This window comes from Aspergillus mulundensis (assembly GCF_003369625.1).
Source record: "Aspergillus mulundensis strain DSM 5745 chromosome Unknown scaffold_8, whole genome shotgun sequence".
Classification (NCBI taxonomy): domain Eukaryota; kingdom Fungi; phylum Ascomycota; class Eurotiomycetes; order Eurotiales; family Aspergillaceae; genus Aspergillus; species Aspergillus mulundensis.
Window position 1 is genome coordinate 753,142 of NW_020797896.1, and position 24,517 is coordinate 777,658.

Genomic DNA, 24,517 nt, shown 5'->3' on the forward strand with positions numbered 1-24,517 from the left:
AGCACCCAACCTCGTGGTTTGTTGCTATTGGATTTGGCGATGTCCTTGGAGAAAGTCAGCTTTCCTTCGCCCCGCCACTTCGCGGCTCCACTGTAAGAAAGCACGGTCTTTTGCTCTGAGCTTCAGCTGAGCCTGAGTCTGATGGGCCGGGAATTGATTGCTCGCGATTTAGCACCCAGACCTTCGGTGAGATTACCCGTTCTTCAACTTCTAGCTTGCCCAACCTTCTGCTTTCTCTTCCATCGCTACAGAGTCAATTGAGTCTGGACTCGATATCACAGTTCCTGGAACCGGAGCCCTGACGACCGAGCCTTGGAACAGAAACAACAGTGGCTGGTTCAGTGCTGGGGTGCCGTGTGGAGTCGATCCAATCCATCGATCGGGAGTGGAGGTTGATTCCGTCCCGAGGTTGTTGCGCCGCCAACATCCAGAGCTCCAGCTCGCCTCACTCAGGGCCGCCATGGTCCGCATATGATATCAACAATGACCACATACAGGAATAATGGAGAACTCTTCCGAGCTGCTCGCACCAGATGCTCTATACTCGCGATGAATACTACACAGCATATCTTTCGTGTATGCTACGGTTGTTAACGAAACAACGATCGTAGATCTACCTTGGGCGCAGTACTAAGATCACTAGGCTTTCGATGCCAGAAATCGGCAAATCAAAGCAGTATGCTTCTCTAAGTACTGTTGGGACCGGCAACCCTATGCCCAGGGATTCTGGCGTCCTCACTAACGGGGAAATACCAAAATCCCATGTACCGACGGGCCGCTACCGACAAGTCGACAATGGCCAATATCTTCATCAGTTCTTCGGAAGGACATTTCCATTGTTAGGCTCGACTCGTGTCCTCACTATAGCAACTAGCGTATCAAAGTCGTCTTCATTTGGCAGACTGACCATGGCCCCTTTGTCAACGGCAGTAGCTGAGTTGGACTTTCTAGTTCTATGCATGCTCCAAAGCGTTGTCGGACAAGCCAAATAACAGGCAAAAGGTGGGAAGTGTCCGATCCACGTTCAGGTGAGAGTTGCACCCGGAGTAGATAGATAATCGCATGTTCCGTCCCATTACTCCGTACCACAAGGCTATAATCGAATTGGCAACACGAAGCATACTACATACTCTATTGACATCAATCGTAGCTCTTCAAGATCTTCTTCTTGATAGCTTCAGCCGCTCGCCCAAAGTACCCAGAGTTCCTACAGCGCTACGTAGATAGGCCAATCTCGTATTATATAGATAATCTTTCTTGTAGCTGCTTGAAGGCTGACAGTGGTAGCTCATCTATGGATATCATACAACGACCTAGATCTCCCCTGCATCTTTTCAACGGACAACCTGTACACGAGGCGAACAAGATATAATGAATAATAAATTATGATTCACGGCCTCCCATATATTCCATTTCCAAAAGATCATTTTTCATATATAACATGAGTAAGGCTGAGTCGGCCATGGGCATTTCGCCCGAGATCGGCTTGGAAATTGCCGCAGCCACAGACCAAACGAGGGTATCAATAGTATTCATCAGAAAAGAAGGAAAGACGTGCCAGTCGCATATTATCTGCCGTCGCAGACAGCAGTAGCAGTAACAAGTGGCTCCTGCGGGCTGGCAATCCATTAAGTCAGATCATAGAGACAGATGTCCGTAAGTGATATGATGTGGTATGGTATAAAGCGACAGATATTAAAACAATATATCTGAAGAGACATGGGGCGAAAGAAAGAAGATGAGAAGAAAAGAAGGAATTATGAATGGTGAAGACGCAGTTGGGAACGTGGAATGTTCAAATGAGGTCGTCAAATGCAAGAGAGAAGATACTCCCTAGTAACTTGCAGTCTCGACAAAACTACTTGCCGATGCCAAATGCTTTCTTTAAGCGCTGGAATCGCTTCTTGCGTCCGGATCCTTCAATGACCACATCCGAGGCACGGTTGCCCTTGACGGCAGGTTTGTCCTGGTTTTGGCCATTCGCCGGTGTACACTCTGTAGTGATACCGAAAGTCTGCTCAGGCGGGACGGGTTCGTTTCCGTTAACCGTACGTCCGTTCGGCGTTTGCGGCCTTACGGAGTTTTGTGCGGTCGAGGGTGATGATACCGATCCAATGGCGGAATCGACGGGTTCGGCTTGTTCAGAGCTCAGAGGCCAGGTGTCACCCGGAGATGACTTCTGGAGAGACTTCTTTGTCAATTTCGAGGAACTTGCCAGAGCCCTGGGGCTGTTGTTCGCAGCTTCTGCGGGGTAAACTTGCGCCTGCGGATGCTCTGGGATTGTCCCATTCGAGAGCGCCTCGGACAACTGCAATTTTCCGCGTTGCGTAACCGGTTTCGACTTCCTCATACTTAGGCGGTTGAGAAGGCTGGGCTTGCGAGAGCCACGATTGAGCATTTCCTCCAGTTCGTCTTCCGTCATGCCACGAGATTTCGCCACTGCAGCCAGCGCAGGGTCTCGGACAGTTGAAGACTGGGGTTGGCGCGCGGAAGCTTTCGCCGTTGAGCCTCTTGGTGCAGAGCTAGGGCGCCTTTCGCCATCAGAGCTGTCTTCTAGCTCAGTAGAGTCCCCGTCATAGGCGTCCTTCCGGCGCGGGATACCGCGAACAGGACGCATGTCATTATCGCTCATGCTTCTGACCGAACGGTGGCCTGGACGTTGCAGTCTTCGGTTCTGGACGCCGTCATCAGAGTCCGATTCCGAGTCCGGGAATCGGGAAGAAAACGGTGTGCTGGCGCCCTTCGCAAACTTTCCTTTATGCGTCTTGCCAGTAGAGAAGAAAGATGGCTTCTCTTTCCGCGAGGTATTATTCCGCAAAGTTGTGCGCATGGTACCTGCTCCTAAGCCAGAGGGCATGGGGGGAGGATCAACAGGAGCGGCTACTCTCGTAGAGGAAGGAGGGACCGAGCTGCTTTCTTGGCTTCGTAAAGTCCTTCTCATGCCTATCCCGCCGCGACTACCCCGTCGAGCTCGTTTAAAACTGCTCGACGAGTCACTTCCGTTTGAGAGCTGACGTCGAGGCATGTGAGCACCGCCGTTCGCCTCCAGGTCAGCGAGGTCTGGACTATTGACTTCTTTTCGTGTGGTAGGTGCCGAGGGTTCAGGACGTTTTTGGCTTTGACGTTGAGCTCTCTGGGCATTGGGGCTGTTGGACTTGACTTGCCTCGGGCGAGCATCCACCTCCTTGGGGTCATAATCTCGTGCGCTGGCAATGCTATAGACTTCCACCGGTACTGTTGAAGAAGGGCTGACCCCTCTCTGAACGGGATGCCTGTTCTCCTCAGACTGCGCTGGCGGCGAGGAGAGCGGAAGTGGCTCAATCAAACCGGGCGAACTGGGCGCTGGAGACTTTGACTGTTCCTGAACAGGAGTCTGCACACGTGCGATCTGGCAGGTCTCCGGGATGCCGGTCGCATTTGGATCGCGTTCAGCATAGCGTGTTTCGTCATCCGGCGTCGTGACTGCAACTCCTGGCTCCGAATGTGCTTTTTCGTGATCAACAATGGCGTTGATAGAACCAAAGCCTGAGCCATCCAGATCCTCCTCTGCATCGCTGTACACGCTCGAGCTGGAATCATTATCAGCTGAATCCCTCCTCTTTCCCTTAAGTTGACTCGTCTCTTCGGGCTCCACTTCGATAGACTGGCGTGGGTATTCCTCTGGGCTATCCCACCTCTCAAGGCTTGTCCTTCCCTTTTCAGGATCAGGAGTCGCCGGGTGAAGTGTGATATCAGGCATGCCAGGAATATCAGGCATTTCCAGGTCCGGTTCGTCAGAGAGGGGAAGATTCTGATCAGACGGGACCTCGACCAACGGCGATAGCTGCGTCTTCTGGAAGAACCCAGGCTCCAACTCATAGTCATCAATAGCTTCCTTCTCTGCATCATCCTTTGCAGCGGCATCAGTGGACACCGCAGGCTGTGCAACATAAGACTGTTCCTGCTCCGGCACGTTCGCTTCCGACGCACGAGAAATGATATTATTAATAGCATGACCGTTGGGGAAATCATCGTCCGATTCGGACACAGAGTCATCATCCACATCGTGCTGAACTGTCGCCTCCGCACGCGCGCCATCTTTATTACCTCGGATGCTGCCGAAAGATGGTAAAGCTGCACGAGGTTTCAACACCTCATCGAATTCGTTTCCATCGGTGGACCGCAAGGGCGAGGACTTCCGTTTGTGAAGATGGAACCAGCTTGTTTTCGACTTTGATCTTCCTGGGGGCGATTCAGGGACGACATCCTCTGGTGACGTTGGAGGGCTAGCAGCCACCCCAACAATTTCCGCCTCATCGTCAAAACTAACTTTGACGGGCTTCTTGCGATGGTTGGGTCTTGCACCATCGTCGGACGCCACAGAAGTCGCGTCTGAAAGCTCGCTGAGTGATGGACCAGGACGAAGAATCCCGGAGAGCCTCCCGTCGGGTGACAGAGAGCTGTTTCGATTCTTCAGAGCGGACTTGGCCGGTGATATAGAACGAGCAGGAGGCTGGTGTAGTTGGTCGCCCGGAAGGCTTATCACAGCCAGTTGACTCGAGAAATGAGCTGATCTCGAGGGGCTACTAGGTTGAGGTAGGGGTGCCGACTGGGCCTCTCCATCTGGTTTCGCGGTGGGTTTCACTTGTGGTGGACTAACCGGGGGCGTCCGTGCGACTTTTTCAGCAACCGGCGGTGTTGGAGCCCTTGGCGGTTCTTTTGAACGCAACGCCAACGGCTGATTCTCCTGCTCTTTCACAGGTGTTGATGCTGGTGCTGATGCTGGTGCGGGTATAGGTGTAGGTGCGGGCGCGGGCGCGGGTGGTACTGATGCAGGTGACGGTGATGGTGTAGGCGAGGGACGAGAATGTTCCTTAGCCGGGCGGTCTTCAGCAACCGCGGACGATTTAGTGACTACGGGACGTTGCTTGACGCCCAACGTGGCTGGGCTCCGGCTGGGCGACCGTTCAATAGCTGGTGGTTGACGTGCCGGGCGAGAAGAGACCGGTGGAGTGTTCGGCTCATCATTCCGAGTCACTGTCACGGCCTGAGCTGCGGCAAGCGCGGTTATTACCGGAAGGGAGTTTCTCGCGGGACTTCCGGGTGCAGCAGCTTGTGCTTTGTTTTTATTATAATGAGCGCTAGAGCGCTTGTTGAGCGAAGCGGATGCACTCGCAGCGGCGTCTTGACGATCAGGAAACCCCGAGGGTATCGTCGGGGAGTTCGTTCGAGAATTCATCGGATACGAGAAATTGATCGAATTCCTGCTTTCTGACCTCTGATGCAGCGGCGAGCCCGATCCAGCTCCTGGGCTAGCGACAACCCGCGGACTGTCAGGTACAGTTACCGGTGACCTAATGCTTCTCGCCTCTGTGGGCTGTGTTCGTGGACTCGGCGACAACGCGCTAGGTCCCAGGCTGACAGATCGTCGACTCTGGTTCCTCCGCCCAGAGAACTCCGTCGGAATCGATGGAAGCGGCGGCGCAACGGCCGGCGTAGACATTGTTGAGTAGCTCGAGGACGGGCGACCGGGTGACTGATCCCGGAACGTGCGGGCACTCATGGAGGCCGAACTATTAGACCGTCGTAGGCCATTGCGACTTGATGGGCGGAGAGTGGGCGACCCGGCTGGCTGTGACGAGATGGACGACTTCCGCTGGAGCATACGCTTTGTCTGGACATTTTCGACAGGGGTCGGGGTAGGTGTCAGACTGCGGAGGGCGGCAGCGGCGGCGGCGGAGGAGAGGTTACTGGACGAAGGCTGCGATTGAATGAAGGCACGGGTAGCGGCGGATTGCGCATTTTGCGTGTTGGAACTCGAGAGCTGGTGCTGATGCTGTATAGGGTCAGTAAGCGACTGCCAACGAACGAAGTGACGTGGTTCGGGGAGAGGGAAAGGTAATGCAGTTCACCGAAGAGCATACCCGATGTTGCGACGCGCTCCTCTTTCGGCGGAACATGGCTCAGCGAGCGTCTGCTAGAGAGCGACGCAAGAGTGTGCAAAAGGCAGCCGTTGGAATTGTCGCTTGAAGCTCTCGGAGTCGGGGGTCGGTGGACCGTGAGATCGACCGGTAATTAGCGCGAAGAAGGCGGAGGCAGCGCCGAGGGACGGGAAGCCAACGCGAGATCGAACGAGTGAAAGGGAGGAGGGGGAAGGAAAGGGAGGAGCGTGGAGAAAAGAGAGATGAAGGGGAAACAGCAGATAGAAGAAGCGAAAGAAAAGAAATTAGAGATACAGAACCAAGAAGCGAAAAAGGGTCGATCTGAGGAATCGATGACGATGGACGATGAATTCTGGCCATGGGCCGTGGTGCAAGACGAACAGCGAATTGAGGCTATTCCCGATCAGGAGCGCTACGTCATAGAAGTGGTCCCCAGCAACCAACGGAAACCACTCAGCCACAGGATCGGCGCGCTTCATCCAGAAATCCCAGAACCACTCTGCCCCTGGGTGTTCATTGTTGATCTGAGATCGGAGAGCTTGGTGAGGTCGGTGCCTTGCATCATGCCGATTTGGATTTTATCTCCCTGGAGCTTCGGCGTTCTGGCCTTGCATCGAGCATTCGAGCCACAGCAGCCAAGCTGATCAGGGGTTCTTAGGGCTCTCGACTCCATCACATTCTATATATTTCTGCCTGCTCCTGGTCTAATTTACTCCGAAAGCATATGCGAACCATCCTTGCACTCTGGACTTCTCAATTGCAGTTCTTGCCCTGACAATCATCCATCCCGGGTTTCTGCCTATCGTACGCAGCGGATTACTCCGTAGATGGTATGCTCATGAATGCATTGCGTCATCGTAAACAAAATTGAACTCTCGACCATAACCAGAGGGCTAGAGAGGAATTCAGACATGTCCGGTATGAAGAAGAAACCTTACAGAGACAATTTGCAAGTTCAGACCCTTCAATACCTCTATGCTACTCGGCCTTCCTCCCATATCATCATCCAGTCTTTTACTCTATCTATAGTACCCGTCACGGTTGCTGCGTATGCGTGTGCGTAGAAGCTACGGCCCTTGCAATGCGCTTGCTTTTTTTGCTCCCACTCAGACTCACTAGCATCATAGCCGCGGCCCCATCATAGTATCTAACGCTGACACTGGATCCTCGGGCACGGTCGAGCTTAAGCACATTAAGAGAATCGGGCCAGGCCCGGTCCGGTGGCGCGTACTAGGGATGAGACCCTTTTACGAGTTGGTAGAAGATAAATATGTCGTGGATGGAGATAAGCCACTGACTGGCAGGAAAATGATGCCAAGGATCGACGAGCGCGGTGCGGATAAGCAATTAATATGTAGATAGAAAACAAGCCGCTATGTACCAAGGTGTCAGACAGAAAGTAGGTGAAGCAACATAACCTGAATAGCCCTCTATACCCAACGCCCAAGCAGAACCTAATCATCCAATAGCCAATAAGTAGATATGCAAAACAAAAAGAAAAGCCTCCAATTAGTGTCTATAACCAATGCCAATGCCAACTTGAAAGCCCGATCAGGTCGTTTCGGCCATTGGTGGATACTGATGGTGGTGGTGATGATGATGCTTCCCTCGTCTTCGTTTGCGTTTTGGCTGGTCATTTGTGGGCTCGTCCGCGGAGGTATCATCATTGTTCTGAGTATTGATTGTAGGTTCTAGCCCGGCCTCCTTCTTCAACCGGGTAACCACCGGCCCCATGGCGAACTCACTCTCCGCATTGCTGTGGTCAACGCACGGGCTGCGCTTGATGGGGAGGAGCCAATCAATAATAGAATGACCGAGAATCTGTTGCAGATTCTTGAGCGGACTGCCGAGGGCGAAAGGGTTCTCGCCGGGGAGGGTTTGGAGGATGGCAAAGACATGTTGTTCTGATGGGTCGGCTGGAGGAGGAGGAGGAGGAGGTGGTGGTGGTGCATGTTGAGGAGGTTGATTGCCTTCTCCCGGCGCAGACTGCGTGGGCATTGGAGGTGGTATTGGTGGCACGGGTGGTAGTGGATAGGTGATAGTGCGAAAGGTTGGAGCCCAGCGTGACCGGAGCAGATGGCTCGGAACGCGGATAGCTAATGACCACACAGCGGACCGCCGATTGAGGTTTTCGATTGTTGTCAGATTAAATGCGGCCAGTTGTAGAGAGCTGAGAGTCATTCCAACAGTAAATATGCCAAAGAAGCCACTCCTAACATCCGTTAGTAGATGGTAAGATCATGCTACCAGGGCGAGTACATACAAACCAAGGCCGATAGTCCAATGGGGGTTAACATCGCCGGTCTAGAAAACTTAGCATGGATTCATCCATATGGAGAAAAGACTCACATCTCGCCTCAGCTCAGCAGTATAAATAGCGCAGACAACGAGTACAGTTATACAAAACAGCGCCGTGTAGAAGACGAACTGGATGAAGAACTTGAACGAGTTCTCCGACACAACCCCTCCTACCCTTCAAGCTGTCAGACACGCCGCTAACGACAAGGAAGCAAAACTCACCAAGGGCAGAAGTGGTCCATCTTCCGAACACACCGGTCGACCTCGCGGCAATGATGTGTCCGGTCCGGCTTATAGTGACAGCATTTCGAGCAATATATAGGTCTCCCGTCCGGTTGGCACACAAAGACGTCCTTCTTGTAGAAGTACTCCAATCCAGCTGTATCCCACGGAAGCATTATCGGCCCCGCATTATAATCTAATGCCCTTTCGACATCGCCAGTAGGCTTATCCGACAGCTCGTCACCCTTCGATTTCCGATGCCGATGCCCCTTTCTCTTCCTCCGGGAGCGGTCCTGCGACTGCCGTGAATGCGTAGATTGTTGATCAGCGACTGCTGACCTGGGGAGCAGATCGGGGTTCCAGACGACGTTGTCCAGTAATCGGAGGTAGGTTATGATCACGAATAGCAGAAGGATATAGAATACGACGAGTATAGGTGCGGCGGCGCCAATGCGGCTGGGACGGTCATACTTCGGCAAGGGGTTGATCAGGTAGTCGACTATCTGGCATTAGCACTGAGTTACACCATCGCGAGTGATTACAAACTCACTGCATAGCGGCTTGGTAATCGCATAGCAAGAGTAGATGATTATTCCGAAAAGGACCCCGGGAATGGCGCGGGCAACGGCGAGATTGATGCGTCGGTCTGCTTGCCTGGCCATTTCGCGTTACTGACGGGATGCCGCGGGTACAGCGGCTCCGCATTGGAGTGTTATAGAATAAGCAGTGTACGACATAGACCCGTAGAATGCATGATCGGGTCGCGATAGACCTGAATTACAAGGATGAGGATGCTGACGTCGCAGTATGTTGCGATAAACTTGGCTTGTGATAGCAGCTGCAAACAGTGCAAACAGCCACGTGATGACAATGATTGTCTCCTTGGCACGTTGCCAGCCCACCGTTCATCCGCCTTTGCATCTTCCACTGGAGCATCTGGCGAGGGGCATTTCAAATGCTTCGAAATCAACCTTAGGCAACCGGCCCCTCCAACGGCGTCTTGACAATGCGTCATCAAACGCCGATCTGCTCAAGTAATGCCGCAATGCGAGAAACCGCGATGCCTGGAAAGTGGATTTGACATGGACGGGTTCACCCGCGAAGACGGGAGGCCAGACGCAGCATCGCGATACTAATCATACTATAGTCAGTGCGTCACCTCGTATCGACGTACCCCGTACCTACGACTTGACCAGTTACGGTGTCCACCGCTAGATAGGCATGAATTTTTCTGCCTCAGTCCAGTCAATCCAGTCAATGCAGGCATCGCGACCGGTGTAGGAGTATAGGCGGGAGGGCAAAGAGGCACCGGGGCGTACACGGTGTCGGGCTTGATTTGGAAATACGCGCAAACCCGGGCGATAGGCTATAGTATGGGCTTTGCTAAGGCCGATCCAAGCAAAAGCACCTACTTAGGCGCGGGCGCAACAAGAGGAATCCGAGGAGTTGGTAGTCGGGATTCCTGCAGTCATAGGCCCCTGCACTGATCTTCAATGGCGTCTTTGAGGTGTAGCACAAAGAACCAACAATAATCAACGGCCTGTCAACAGCGAATCGTAAATTGTAGATACCGAGAGCCAGCGACGAAATGTATTTTTCAAAGCCGAAGGCAGCAAGGCCGTTGGTGCCTGCTGACCTGAGAACTCAGAAGCGGAGTACTAGGTATCACCTCGCCCGGGACAGCCTGAACTGTAACAGGTGATCGGGGAGTCTGCAATAATTACCATTGCGGAAATAGCAATTTGAGACCACTAAGATCCACTGCCTCTCCATCATTCAGCAGCGCAGTGCACTGTGCAGGGCGCCGGAGTGGATCCTGAGGCTGTTCATTTTCCAAGCGTTAGAGCTTACCTAGTGCCCCGAGCAAGCCATGCCTGCCTACGGTACCTAGTGCACCAACCATCCTGCCGCTCCAGCAAAGAACCATAATCCAATATACCACGAAATATACCAGCACCAGATCCGAGCTGACAGTGAAACGGTCCAAAACAATGAAACCGCGCAATGCTCAGCTCTCAAAGACAGACGGCCCTTTAGGGGGCCGGGGAGCGGAGCCTTCGGGGCAAAGGCGGGCGTATGGCGTGGGAGCCTCGAAAGGCAGGCCAGCGTGATCAGGGCTGACTCAACGTTAGCAAGGTAAGTAATTATTCTAGATTAACATGAGCGCTGAAAGGAAATGACTGAATTATGCAGGCACGAATCAGGCTCCGCCTTGCCTGGGTTCGATCTAGACTAGATGTCAGAGGGGGTGAAAGGTGCCTGCGCTGGGGTTTATCCACAGTGTGGCTCAGGCATAGCCCGTTTTGGGCGTGATGCCTGGCTGGGATCTGCCTGGGAGAGCTCTGAATCATACATATACGACTTGGATGTTTAATACTTAAGGCACTCGCTGCCCCCTCCTTCAGTCTCGTCAATTCGCACCTCACTCATCTTCGACAACATCCTCACTTGACTACAAGTCTATACGACACACACTACCCTCAAGCAACAACAAGCAATCTGTCTATCTTACACGAAAGTCTACCTCAACCCGATATCACAATGTCTTCCTTCATTGCTCCGTCTTCAGTCCCCGAGACTTACCGGCCTCTGTCTGCCCTCTCTGGCTCCTTGGACATGGACGCATCACCGCTTGAGCACATTGGTCGCTCCCATCACGTCCATGGCCACAGCCATATCCGACGACCAAACTACTATAGCAACACCGAGATGTGGGTGTGCTGCAAATGCGGCGACGGCCCAAAAGTGTACAGCCATCAGACTCAGTGCGTCATGTGCCAACATGAGGCCTGTTATATATGCTCTCGCGTCAAATGAACGCGACTGCCAGTCAACTGAGGTCAGTGAAGCGACAGTTGGAGGAACCATAGAACCCAGGCTAACGGGGTGCAGATTTACGATTCGTCTACGCGCACTTGATTGACATTTGCTTTTGGTTCTTGAAGGAAGGACAGTTACGACACAGCATGGCATGCGATACAGCGGAATGAGCTTTTTTGGGATATCGTTCTAGACTTGGGCATTGTTTGGGGTTACACATACACCGGATTTCACTTCGATTTGTTGGGTTTTGAATGATTTGGAATATTACGAGGGAGCTGGCCTCCTCAAAGACAATGGGATAATTGTGCAGGCGTGAGGGACTCGGCGTTGGTTACTTTTCTTGTCTTGTTACTACATTTCCGCTCAAACTCAATCTCATGGTTGCTTTTTTTGTCTTTGAAGATCGGAGCTTGCAGAATAAAGAATAATCCATCGGCTATTTTTATCTGACTGGCTGAGCTTGAAGAATGCTCCTAGTAAGGTTCCTTGCAGCCGACAGCCGTCTTACTCAGTAGAGGTTACTGATTACATAGGGTCTACATCGTCAATATCGATATCGAGTACATCAGAAATATCATAGTTATTTTTAAGATTAGGAGAAGCTAGTAGACTGAAGTCGACGAACTAAACTGCAGTGCAGTGCAGTCTAGTCATTCAGCCGCATCTAAACCTTGTACTTACTACTACAGTACTTCCTGTGACAGCGGTGGAGCAATAGGTACGCCTCGGCCCCGACTGCTCTGCCAGCTCCGGCTAGACCGTCGTCACTCCCGCTGCTGCTGCAATAACAAGACACTGAAACTCTAGCAGCCTCAGCTATGATGTCCTACACTTGGATACGGAGTAAACTACCGAGGCGATCCAGTCTCCATACTCCAGCTGTCACTACTGTCAAGTATGCAGACTCAAGGTGGGGCATCGGTCACCGACCCCACGCCATGCGCCAACACCGCCGGTTCGCTATACAAACGGCTGCAGGACATAAGCCAAAGAGCGGTGTTCAACGCTTTTTCAGCGGGCTCGAGCCTTGTGGGGGTGTTCAGCTCCGACTTTCTATTGCTTTTGTTCGAGGGTCGAACAGCAGTGACACTTGCGTTCATGCACGATTACGATCGCCCATCAGAGAAATGAATTATGACACAGAGGTCCGTCATTCATGCGCTGGGTTGACTCATTCGCCTTGTTTTTGAGGCTGTGTTGAGTCGGTCATGTCATTGCTTTGGGTTTCGTTGCTTGTTTTGTTTTCAATGTTGGATTTGCAAACATGTTGGGTTTGTTTTTTTGAGCTTCGCGAGCTTGTGGTGTTTGTTTGATGATGGCTTGCTTGCGCCTTGACCTTGAGGTACTTGTGTTTGTGTTTGTGTCGAGGTGGTCGGGAGGAGACGCCCGCTGCCGGACCCCACTCAATCTCAAACTTTTAACTGCTTGTATACAGTTTACTTCCCTCGCCTTCATCTACCCTCTACTCCTGTTCTATCTTTATCGAAACCGACTCAAACAGAGCTCGTTCTCGTTTACCTCGTGAACAGGCTCCATTAATAGGTCCCTCCAGATGACCAGGTTGTTGACAAATCTGCCGGTGCCGTCGCAGTCGCACGAACACGAGTCGAGTCGCGGGTGCGGTGCGCTAATATTAGCAGGGCACTTCTTAGCCGGCTGCAGATTCATCTATATCCCTGCTGCCATGCGATGCCAGGGGCCGTGGCTCGTACCACGTCCACTGCCGGCAATGGCAATGTTAATACTGACTGAGCGGTTATTCAGAGGTTATGTATGCGGGGGCCAAAACCAAAAGCTAATCCAAGAATAAACAATTCCGCGAACAACTGCCTTGTTCATCCGCCATTCAGATCCAGCCCTACACTGCCCTGCTGTCTTGTGCAAGGGGGAGGTATCGCATGGCATCGCATGGCATCAGTATCACAGGGCAGTGTTCTCTACATTCCTCAGCCATCCAACCAAAGCATGTGCCAAGTGCCAACCAACATAACTGTCTCGTTCTCCTTCCATGGACGCGGCCCGGCCCTTCTACCAAACCCACAGCCTGCACGGACCTACATACTCGGCCCCGTATCAGGACCCGCACCGGCAATCAGCTGGTGTATGTCTTAGTATGAAACTCGACTGGGTGAAACACACATGGCGCAGTGTCCGTATCAATCGTATCAATCGTGGCTGCCACGCCCGGGCGCGCGGAGGGACGCCGGCACTTGGACGCGCTGCCACGGATGGCTGCATCGGCATTGCAGATGACGGCGATCATTTTAGTCGGTTTGGTGTTGGATTCATGATTCTGCGTACTTGAAATTGTTGGTTCACTGGACTGATAAGACGGCTTTCGGTGCTGTTGGTAAGCCCCCAGTCGTTGAAGGGGATGATCATAGGATGCTGGGGTAGACGCATCTAGCGTGAATCACCCTGTCCTAGCTCACAGAGCCAGGGCTTAACTCATCTACCTCTCTTTATCCCCTAGGATTGCACGTTGCTGACCAAGGGTGCATAAGGGTTCGCCCTGCGATGATCCCCTGCCCCTGTCGCTGCAACGTCCGGAGAAGACGGAAGATGCTAGCCAACCGTTCACTATGCATGACTCGTTCTCTAGAACTCCGGGCCTGCTATACGCTATTCTCTCGGGATCCGTGGAAACTGACTCATGATGCAGGATCATGTAAGATCTCGGACCCCGGATTCCGGGGATCCCCCAGTGGAACGCACGGAAGATCATGATGAATCGATGATACTCCATACTCGGGATTCATCTCCGATCTCACCATCTAGGCGAGATCTCAATCTCCTATGTAGTCCTAGTCATCGGGCAACTCGGCAAGACGTGTTCAGCCTGGTCTCGGAAATGCCGTCCAATCGAGAGTACATGAAACCGAGAGTATCCTTCTACCGAGATCAGATGCTGAACCCGATAACCCGGTCTTTCTCGGGGTCGTTCGGCTCGCCGATTCTGATCTCGTTCTGTACACATGGATGGGAAGGATTCCAAGGGTCCAGTCTGGGCGGCTAAGCTGAGCTTATCTGAAGAGTCTATCGGGATGATCTTGGATGAGCCACGAGCCATACCATACCCGGGCACCGATTGTGTATTCCGTCGGAAAATACATGTATCAAAGCCACTGTGTGTACTAGGACTCTACGTAATGGAATGCCCCTGATCCAAAATGAGCCTTGGGTACCCATCCCATCCATCCGTTTTCCGCCCAGGCACCGTAAGCTCGACCATGGCCCGGACTCCGCGGAGACCGCAGTTTCCAGAGTCAGGCGTCGAGTCTTAGCCACAATACTCTCTAACAGCCACACTGCAACGCCTCTGAAACATTCCAGCAGACAAGAGAATGGCCAATCATCGCAAACCAAAATCCAACACTCGTATGGGACGCCTGATGTACCGTAAGCTAGCCTACTCCGAGTAGAACGCGGACGGACCATGGCTGCTGCTGCGCCCCGGGTCATGGCTGGGCGAAGCCCTAACCAACTAGCCAGCGAGCCAAGTCCGTCCCTAAGGTTCCAAGGCTCATGCAGCCTCATCTTGAGGGCAACGAACGCACCTCGCCCTGGGCCGTTGGTTCTCCACTGCGGGATTTTCTGCTTCAAGTTCGTGATACTCGGACACGGACTACATCGCCCTGATATTGCTACGTGTGCAACTTGTCCTGCGAGGCGAAATTGAGTGAGTCATTTGATTGTATTGGTATGGTGCTTGTTTGATTGAGGCAAGTCTATAGTCATGAGTCTTGGTATAAGTAAGTTAATCCAGCGCCGACGCCGAGTCTAAATGCAATATGCAAGATGCAGTATGCGAGGGAAGACAATAAGATCTAAAACCGTATGCAACAACGCCGGGTTTCAGTACATCATATGGGCAGGGAACAAGAACAGTAATAAAGACAATATCCGAACAATCTGAGCCAAACAGAAGTTGAAGACACAAGGGAGTAGACAGTAGGAGAAGAGAAAAAGAAAAAGAAGTCTAGTGAACAGAAACCGAAATAAGAAGAAAAGAAGCCGCAACTTGAGCAGAATAACAAAGAAAAGATCAAAGCAGGATATAGTAAACATTCGGGGAAAGGAGAAGGAAAGAAGAAATCTTTAGTGAATCGGAACCGAGATCATAAAGAAAAGCTGCAACTTTAGGAGAATAACAAAATCAAGAATAATAGTAAAACAGCCGAGAGAAAGGAAAACAGGGAAGCTGCCCACTCAGAGCAGCACGCCCGCGCCGGGGACATGCAGCACAATCAAGGGTACATTTGGGTTAAGCGACCAGAGGAAGCAATGAAGCTAGTGCTGATAGAACTCAAGCCCATCTTCATGGCCGCACGTCGTCAGAATCAAGCAGGGCCACAAGAATCGCATGGCCAGTGACCGCAAACCGTGCATCGACCGGAGCAGAGAGAGGGATTGTTCATGTTCTTGCAAGAGCAGCACTGCCACCACCCTGCCATACTTGGTCGAACGAACTGGACGAGCGAAGTAGTCGTCGGGGTAGCGCAGGTGGACTCCAATGCCGTAAGGCACATGTTGTTTGATTTGCTTAAGCACATTGTTTGGGCTGAAGCGCGTTCACGAAGATCGATTTTCGGGTCGAAGATGCTCGATTGAGGACGATTGAATGAGAACAAAGGATCGCAGACGATGAAATGCAGGTGCTTAACCGGGTAATTGGCAGAAATTGTATGATGGGAGAGTGGATTGAAAACGGCACTCGTCTGGACTTATGACAAGAGCTCAATGCAAGACGACGATGACGACGACTATGGACTGGTGGTAGACTAGATACTCGACTGCGATGGTATAAACGAAAGAGGAACGGGACAGCAATTGGTATATTTATAAACGGCGAACATAGAACTGCAATAGACATAGAGATGAAGCAATTTGCCCGTTTTTGCCTTGTGCACTTTACCGGAGGCAGTGAGGGCAAAGTCCCAACACTGGGAAGGCCGCATTAGGCGAGCGCGTCCATAGGAACAGCCCACCAGTGGAACCAAGCGCAAAGGGCGTGTAGACGACAAGTAGCAAGGCAATCCATCCCAGGTGACTCTGACTGAGGCGAATAGGCAGCAGGCAGGATGTAAACGCCCTTGTATAGGGCAAGCGCGAAATTTCGAGCCGTCCGAGATGAATACGCTCAGTGGCTTGAAAACTTTGTAAAGGCGCGCTCGTTTTATGGCCACCAGACGGGTGCCGGAGCCCTCGGAGATCCCATTCGACCCGTTGAGGGTGAACAAAGCCAAACAGTTCTTGAACGGCATCTCGAGGCAGCTGAACCTGTCGAGGACATGACCGAGGGGCATCACGCCAGGCATTTGCAAAGTCCGTGCGGTCGTCCCAGGCGTTTGTGCCTGACTTGTTTCGCGAGTGCTCCGAGAACCCAGGAACTGCCTCAAGTGTCATCTAGATTGCGTTCACCCGCAACTGCGGATGAACCCTGAGCCACACCCACGCTTAGGTATAATGACGTGGAGAGACGGAGACGAGATCCGCTTCATGCGACCAGGCAAAATGTAGCGTTGAACCTGGGCGAATTGATCGGCGATAACCCCATGTGCTCTCAGAATGTTGTGAGCGCTTGACGCCGTCGTCAACGGTCTCGCGGGGCGTGAAGCCTGAGCAGGGCTACTCCCTGTTGAGCAGGGGGCATCGGGAGGGGCCCGGCATCCCGCTGAGAACCGTATCCGTGCTGATGAACATTGCAGATTCATTATTTTCTCGTGATAGCTTCAAAACGCAGATCACTTTTTGGCGTGACGTCAAAAACCGAGTCATGAATGTCGTGGATAGCATCGAGTATCTGGACAGGATCCAAACTCCAAATAGAGGGCCGAGGCTGAAAGGACCGGGTGAATAAAGTTGGGTGCGCCTTGGCCCAAGAAATAAAACTGCGTTGACACAAACGACTGAAAAAGAAGCCCCAGGACCGGAGTTCTCCGACGATGATGCTCTCGAGTCTCCGCAGGTCAAAACGGCGGAGGCGGCCACCAAGTTGAGCCTCATTCCTTTCACGCAGGTCCACCGCCTCTTGTTTCCAAACTGGCGGTCGGCCGTTGCAGGAATGCATGTGAAGGAGTGACGTGTGTAGAAGGCATACCCTCAGACCCTGTAGGTACTTTGGGCTTCATGTTCAGGACTTCAGGTCAAGTCCACGAAGAAAGGCCCAGCGGGCGGGGAAATCGGCAGCACACCGGGTGGCGAGACGCTGAGAAAACCCCATGATCTCGCAAGAACGATGACCCGAGTGGACGGAGCTTGGGATTTAGTTTGGGTCGGGCGAGCAGCGAGGGTAGCCGTGATGAGTCGGATTATGCATAGCTGGAGAGATGAAGAGAAGCGATTAGTTGGTGTTGATTGCTGTGGGAGGTAACGTGATCGTGTCCCTGCCGGCCTTTCCATTTCCATGGTTCCTGTGTTTACATCAATGCCCTGGCTCACTCACAATCAAGTTGAATCAACGATCAATCAATCTGAACCTCACCGTCAGGCCGGAGACTGCTGGACGGATCGTACCATCTAATTCGCGGATTTCTCTTTGTTGCCCACTCAGAGTCGTCCACGGCCAGCCGTTAGGCTGGAGTCGTCGGGCTTTCGTCACCGCCGCCCAGTCCACACTCGCCCCTCACAGCGTCATCATCTTCAACCCTCGGGCTCCTCTCAACCTCGAGAGAGTCGAAACATTCAACTTCTCATTGGACCCATCAAAGCTGCTACCCGGTTTCCACGGCTTTTCTCGAATAATCCGCGACTTGCCGTTGTCTCAGGTGGTGATATCCACCAGTCTCAGCGATCTCCACATCTCGTGTGCTTTTTCGACAAGCCCTACGCCCTTTGCTTTTTCAACTCTCCGATAGTCCCTGCAGTGTCGGAGCTTCTTTTGCCTCGTTCGTTATCAGAATTCTCCGAAACACAATCCTTTAGATCTCGCAAACTCGTCCTCTATTTCTCGCTTCCGATCTATATACACTACGATATAGTTTTGTGCTGCGGTTCCTTGCTTGCAGATTGAGATGGGTTCCGCAGCACGTTATCCGCCCATCTCGCCAGGCAGCGCAAACATGATTGATCCCCTACGAGCCTCGACGGGCACAGTCCAGCTCGCCTCCTCCTACGATCCCTACGATCCTGCCGGCCGCCCGATATACACAAGCTATCGCGCCGAAGCCCCTTTTTCGCCCACGTACGACCCTCGATTTCCAGTCTCCCCGCGCTTAGAGGCCCACCCAATCTCGAAGCAAACATACCACGATCATGGACAGCCCACAAGGTTGAGAACAGAGTATGCGATTCGGCCTAGGCAAAGGAGCAGCACCGCATCTGCTGCTGACTCCCATGGCCGACTCGAGGTGCCTTCAATCCCCCCAGTTTCCAGGACGTCACCTGTGATTTTGTCGGGCCATGGTCGATCCCCGAGCCCTCTTATGGACAAAGATGGCTATCTTATTCCTGCGTCTTCCAAGCACCATAGACATCATCGCCACACATCTTCTTTCGATTATGCGAGCGATACAGGGGGACATTCGACTTCACGAAGACATTATGCAGCGTACCCCGCTAATGGAAGTCGACGGCGATACCCCCAGAATGGAGGCCTCCGGAAGGGCGAGGATATTGACGAGTACGATGCCTACTCATACACAAATCCCCGCGAACAATTCGAGAAAGAAGCTGCAGCCAAGTTACAATACCACCGTAGCGCGAGGAAAGAGAGGCCGTTGAGTCTGACAGGTATCGAGGACCCCCGTTTGATGGCACGAAAGGATCCTCGAGAACATGGGCCGCCTCCGTCACATCGCGTCTTCGACAGAATGAATCGGAGTGACCTGCGTCGATCGACATACGGTCCTGGTAATAGCGAACTGGATCTTGCGGGTGTGCGACAGCGCTCGCCACGTACTATTGCCCTCCATCATGACCACGACGAGGGTTATTCTTCGTACAGAGATGATCATGACGACCGCCGTCACATCCGCCGTGAACATAAACGTCCCGATGGCGACTCGCGGAACCGAGATACGCACGACAGCCATGGACCAAGAAAGTCATCGCACAAGCTCTCCGCACCATCTGTGTCTAGCAATGGTCTGGGAACAGCCGTTTTAGCTAGTGGATACACGGATGAGGTTGACTACGACCTCAACTCTCGACCTGATCGCTATCACCACCGAGACAGAGCGCCTCGGGAACGTAGCCGCTCAAGGAGACGCTCCAGGCGGCGCGGGGGAAGTGAGTCTGATGAGTGTTCATCGGATGACGACCTGAAGAAGTATCGACGCGAGCCATCTGTGCGTCCAAGGGTCAACGGCTCTGATAGTTCGAAGGAAAACGAGCCACATCGCCACCGTTCGCGCTCTCGTCACCACGATCGGGTGTCGGAAAAGAGATCGGATCAGAAGAAGGGTGATTCAAAAGACCCCGACGCGCCACCTAAGGGGATCCTGAAGCCACCACGCGACAAGTTCCCAGAGGAGCCGAACCCGGTACGAGAAGGCGTTGCACCCTTGAAAGATGCCCACAAGAAAGGAATCCCTCCTGGAGCCCGTTGGACCAAGATTGACCGCCGTCTTGTAAACCCGGCCGCACTTGAAGCGGGCCAAGAACGATTCGAAGAGCGACCGGACCATGTCATCGTCTTGCGGGTGTTGACCAAGGAGGAAATCCAGACCTACGCTGTCAAGACGCAGGAAATTCGAGGTATGCCAATTTCAATGCTTACCATCCCAGCTTTCCCGCTTTTTATTTTGTAGGTATTAATAACATCAGATGAGAGGTATCGAGAGTATATTCGAGCCCGCCGCAAGCAACGTGAGGAGGACCGTCGGCGTGGTCGTCCTGTAGACGATTTCTCGAGCGATGACGAGGACGAAAGCGACAACCCGCCCCTTGCGATCGAGGGGCCGGGCGAGCCAAGGTCTTCGCAGAAGAGTTCAGGCACGAAAGCCGATCCTGCAGACCAGCGTGGCCATTGAGTGCAGCAGGCTGTAGCTTGACAATCAAGCATGAACATGAACATGAACGTATGGAGTATGGGCGATATAGGGGCATCAATGATCAGCATGTTTGTGTTTGCTAGCGGGGGTCATCTTTAGCGTGCTTACATTACAGCAATCAACATTTACCACACACCAACCATCCAGACGGCACTCAAGCCCGTCCAGTCCAAAACATTGAGTCTGCATACGCAGTAGATCTCCGACCAAAACAGTTAACAGACAACTCAGCCATTCTGGAATACGTCCGGTGGTTAGACTAGCTGATGATACCCAACCCGCCTCGTGATGACCAGGTACACTACACACCCACCGCCGTCTTACTCCGTAGAATATCCGCACTGCAGCAGCGCTGGGTTACACGGTACAACACACGCAGCGCGCGCCGTGCCCTCCGACCGAGTCCCCATGACCTTCGCCAAAACGTTGGATGTTGTACCAGGTTAGGTAGCCATACCTCACGCGGCGCCCCTAGCGCTCTCGTTCCGCTCGTCGTCGCGCATGTCTCTAGATAGGTAGGTGGTATCCGCATTCGGTAGCCTTGGGGGCGAGCTGTAAAGGAGGGAAGACGTTAGATACTCTAGGGGTGCATGTGCGCTGCAGGTAGTTGGTTAGACGGCGTATAACCTCCCTTCTGCACTATTCCCTGGGTCAGCCATCTCCTACTGAACTGCTGTAGTCTGCATCATTGCGCATCAACTGATCTACGGGATGGAGATGTAGGATCTACTAAGTACGCTGCAGACTCTATAGTCACACTCAATAGGGGACCAGGGGCTCATTCAAACGCTCAGCCAGGTCACCTACCTACACTATAGGCACTGTACATAGGACGCGACGCCTGCTGATTATGGCCGTGGCTGAAGTCGTGGCCTTGCTCTGCACTGCACTGCACTGCACTTTGCAAGCCTCAAATCCAACTAGCCACCCATCGCCAGACAACTGTCAAGATATGTAGACCACGCGCTTACCTGGCCTGCGCTCTGCAGCCAAATCACGAACCGGACTCAAAAAAAAAGGGCTTGGAGGTTGGGGGCCCCTTTTCTGCGTGGGAGGTGAGGTAGACGGATCGCCATTGGGTCATGCGGTGGATACTACAACCGCGGAATGAGGTGAGGTATAGGCGTGCATACTCCCTACATACTCCGTACTCCGTATGTACATACACCCAGATTGTATGGAGTAGGCGCTGAGAGAGGGTGAGCGCGATGGCGCGCGTGATGAGCGCGTATTGGCAGTAATGGAGTATAGTTTCTTCAGGCTAGGAGAGATTTTTGCTTGCTGTTTTCTTTTGGGGGGAGGCGCCCTCGTTCTCTTCCGGTTCTAGGAAGAATGCAGTCATGACATTCCGACGATACCATGGAGGAAGGAAAGGGGTATGGGAAGGAGGGAGGGGTCCGATGGTGACTGGACGGATGAATGCCGGAGGCTGTCGATTTGTTCCGACCTGCGAGGCTCTGTTGCGTGCATGGGTGCGAGGATAGTGCCGCGACACGCTGTTGTTATTGTTGTCATTGTTTTCGAAGAGTCAGGGAAGGGGAGGGGGCGGCTGTTTTGCGTGCCGCTCTGGTGAGATACGACTGCAACCTCGAGCCCAAATGAGTTCTCGTAGTCTAGTCTACCTCCGGTCAGGAAATCCCTCATCGGCGCCTCATCCACCAACAGAAAAGCCATCAACTGCTCATCGAGAACTATAAAAGATTGAACAACATAGTGTTGGGGGACGGGTGGATTCTCTGTTTCGGTTCCCATGCATAGGTAGGTAGGCCACTAGCACGCGCCTCGCCTCAGTTTAACCCAACTATAACTCGTCAATAACTAAGATTGAAAGAGCAGGGAATCGGTGGAAAGACGTGCATGACATGGGCAAGGATCCCTTGGTTCTGATCCATCAAGACCCAGGTAAGCGCCGAGCCCCTGTGCAGAGTTGGGACTGCAGAATCGCCGGCGTAGAACCTCTCAGATACCTACGCTTGTATGTAGTGTACTCCGCTCCGTTCGCTCAGCGGCAGTTGTCAGTGACAGTCAGTCTCAACGGCATGTTTCCTTTTTCTATGCTTTCTTTTCCGGCCACCTGTCACCGCGGGACTCGACGGTGGAAATGAAGAAGGGTGGAAATGGGATTTAGAAGGGTGCATTTCACATGCGGGGTTTTGATGAATGGGTTAAGGCGACCACGAACAAAGCGATTCTATTTCATCCTGCTTATTGGCGACGTATAGCTGCTCGCTACTATAGCGACCGAGGCCGAGGTCGAGACAACGATTGGCAGCCGCCCTCTCTCCTCGGTAATTGAGATACTTTCGTACCTGTGCCTTGGGGGTTCTTCGCTGACGAATCGTCGTGACGGCCCAATAATAATAGTGCGTTGTTGACTGAACGATGAGCATGATTATTGAGAAGTGTAATACTCAGTAGTGCTCACTGGTCTCTCGGTTGGCGTTTCGGTAGCCTACTTCGCACCCAAGATCGATACCTGAATCGCTGAGAGCTTGGTCTTACTTTGTATGACGGCGCTCTCTGCCGATTCTCGATACGCGCCTACCAGCGCTTCTGGCAAGGCAGAAAAGTCGCCGCGAAGATCCGGCACAGTTAGCATTCGCCGATTGTCGGTGAATAATTAACTTTTTGTTGGCGTGTAGGCTGAAGAATGAAGAATCCTGCCGCGCGAAACTCTCTCCTGCATCGTTTCTGTCTCAAAGTCAGGCACGGAGAAACATTACCGTATCAGTGGACCTACGGTACTTATCAAAAGGTCGCACTTGCCTTACAACTCAGTTGCCTTAGATCCCATATCGAAATGGCGAGCACCACCATGAGTGACTGACGAAGGACCTAGGCCCTCGGACCGTCGGACGTGCTCCGTCAAGTGGCACGAAGACAGAAACACTTGCCATCACGCATCCTTTAAGCTCCACTCTTGATGATGCCGATAATCACCCGCCTTAGTGAGCGTCAGTGCGCGGGGAATTACTAACCACTGCCAGCGGGATAACCAGCAACGGCCTGGCATGGCCTAATCGGCGCCTAGACGATTACTCCGCGGCGCCGAACATGCTCACCCTTGTAAGTTGAGGTGAGGTTAAATTGGCAGATGTCTGTTGATCCTTCGGTCCCAAGCCTGGACCTGGTAGGAGATGTCTAGACAGTGGACACATGCCTGCAAGGGCCGTGCATGGCCATACTGTCTCGACTCTTCAAGAGGTGAAGTCTCGAAGAGTCTCGTACTTGTAGAATGGGTCCTGTGCTGGGTCCGCACTGTCCGGATGGTGGGGCCGCGCTGCCGTTGCCTTCGCTGGGTATTCGACATTCGTATACTGCCGACACCTTTAGTGTCGGAATGAGTTTTAGTGCCTCACGTGCCCGTGTAATCGAGCTGTTCCAGTTTGTATGGTAAATGACATACAAACGCGAACAGAGGCCTTCAGGGCGCACTTGCTTGAAAATTGCTAAGTCCGCGCTGAGGTGCAGGTACGTCGATTTCTATGAGATCTCCCACACAAATTAATGTACCAGTACACATTGGCAAACTCGATAATAAAACCCTTTAAGAACTCGTTTTTAAAGTTATTTTAAGGCGCAGTAAACGCGTTTTCAACTATAGAATGGTGTTGAAGGCCACCAACGCGCTGGTACCTGGTTTTCTATGGAGAATGGCATACAAATCGAAGTACCTGTATTCATGAAGCTATTCGGAGGCCTATCCGCGTGGTGTTTGGCTAGGAACAAGGCCGTTGACGCGCTGGCAAGGCCGTCGACGCGCTGGTACTTGGCTTCCTATAGAGAATTGCATACAAATCAAAGTACCTGTATTCGTGAAGCTATTCAGAGGTCTATCCGCGTGGTGCTTGGCTAGGAATAAGGCCGTCAGCGCGTTGGTGAGGCCGTCGACGTGCTGGTACTTGGCTTCCTATAGAGAATTGCATACAAATCAAAGTACCTGTATTAGTGAAGCTATTCAGAGGTCTATCCGCGTGGTGTTTGGCTAGGAATAAGGCCGTCGACGCGTTGGCAAGGCCGTCAGCGCGTTGGTGAGGCCGTTGACGTGCTGGTACTTGGTTTTTCATAGAGAATCGCATACAATTTGAAGTACCTGTATTCGTGAAGCTATTCGGAGGTCTATCCGCGTGGTGTTTGGCTAGGAATAAGGCCGTCGACGCGCTGGCAAGGCCGTTGGCGCGTTGGTGAGGCCGTTGACGTGCTGGTACTTGGTTTTCTATAGAGAATCGCATATAATTTAAAGTACCTGTATTCGTGAAG

At 52.6% G+C, this 24,517-nt stretch overlaps 4 protein-coding genes across 4 annotated transcripts; 2 read left to right on the plus strand and 2 right to left on the minus strand.

The window, feature by feature from the left end:
• Positions 1-1,858: 1,858 nt before the first annotated feature.
• Positions 1,859-5,939, minus strand: DSM5745_07648 (uncharacterized protein; the record flags this gene model as incomplete). The annotated part of the gene is made up of 2 exons (XM_026749664.1): positions 1,859-5,815; positions 5,904-5,939. The coding sequence occupies 2 exons, from the start codon at positions 5,937-5,939 to the stop codon at positions 1,859-1,861; spliced, it is 3,993 nt and encodes a 1,330-aa protein (XP_026601696.1).
• Positions 5,940-7,472: 1,533 nt separating this feature from the next.
• DSM5745_07649 (uncharacterized protein) lies at positions 7,473-9,103 on the minus strand (the record flags this gene model as incomplete). The annotated part of the gene is made up of 4 exons (XM_026749665.1): positions 7,473-8,133; positions 8,185-8,225; positions 8,564-8,940; positions 8,992-9,103. The coding sequence occupies 4 exons, from the start codon at positions 9,101-9,103 to the stop codon at positions 7,473-7,475; spliced, it is 1,191 nt and encodes a 396-aa protein (XP_026601697.1).
• A 2,000-nt stretch (positions 9,104-11,103) lies between these two features.
• Positions 11,104-11,360, plus strand: DSM5745_07650 (uncharacterized protein; the record flags this gene model as incomplete). Its single annotated transcript, XM_026749666.1, has 2 exons — positions 11,104-11,280; positions 11,334-11,360. 2 exons carry the CDS (start codon positions 11,104-11,106, stop codon positions 11,358-11,360), a joined length of 204 nt encoding a protein of 67 aa, XP_026601698.1.
• A 6,965-nt stretch (positions 11,361-18,325) lies between these two features.
• On the plus strand, positions 18,326-20,236 carry DSM5745_07651 (uncharacterized protein; the record flags this gene model as incomplete). Its single annotated transcript, XM_026749667.1, has 2 exons — positions 18,326-19,961; positions 20,031-20,236. 2 exons carry the CDS (start codon positions 18,326-18,328, stop codon positions 20,234-20,236), a joined length of 1,842 nt encoding a protein of 613 aa, XP_026601699.1.
• Between the last annotated feature and the right edge of the window lie 4,281 nt (positions 20,237-24,517).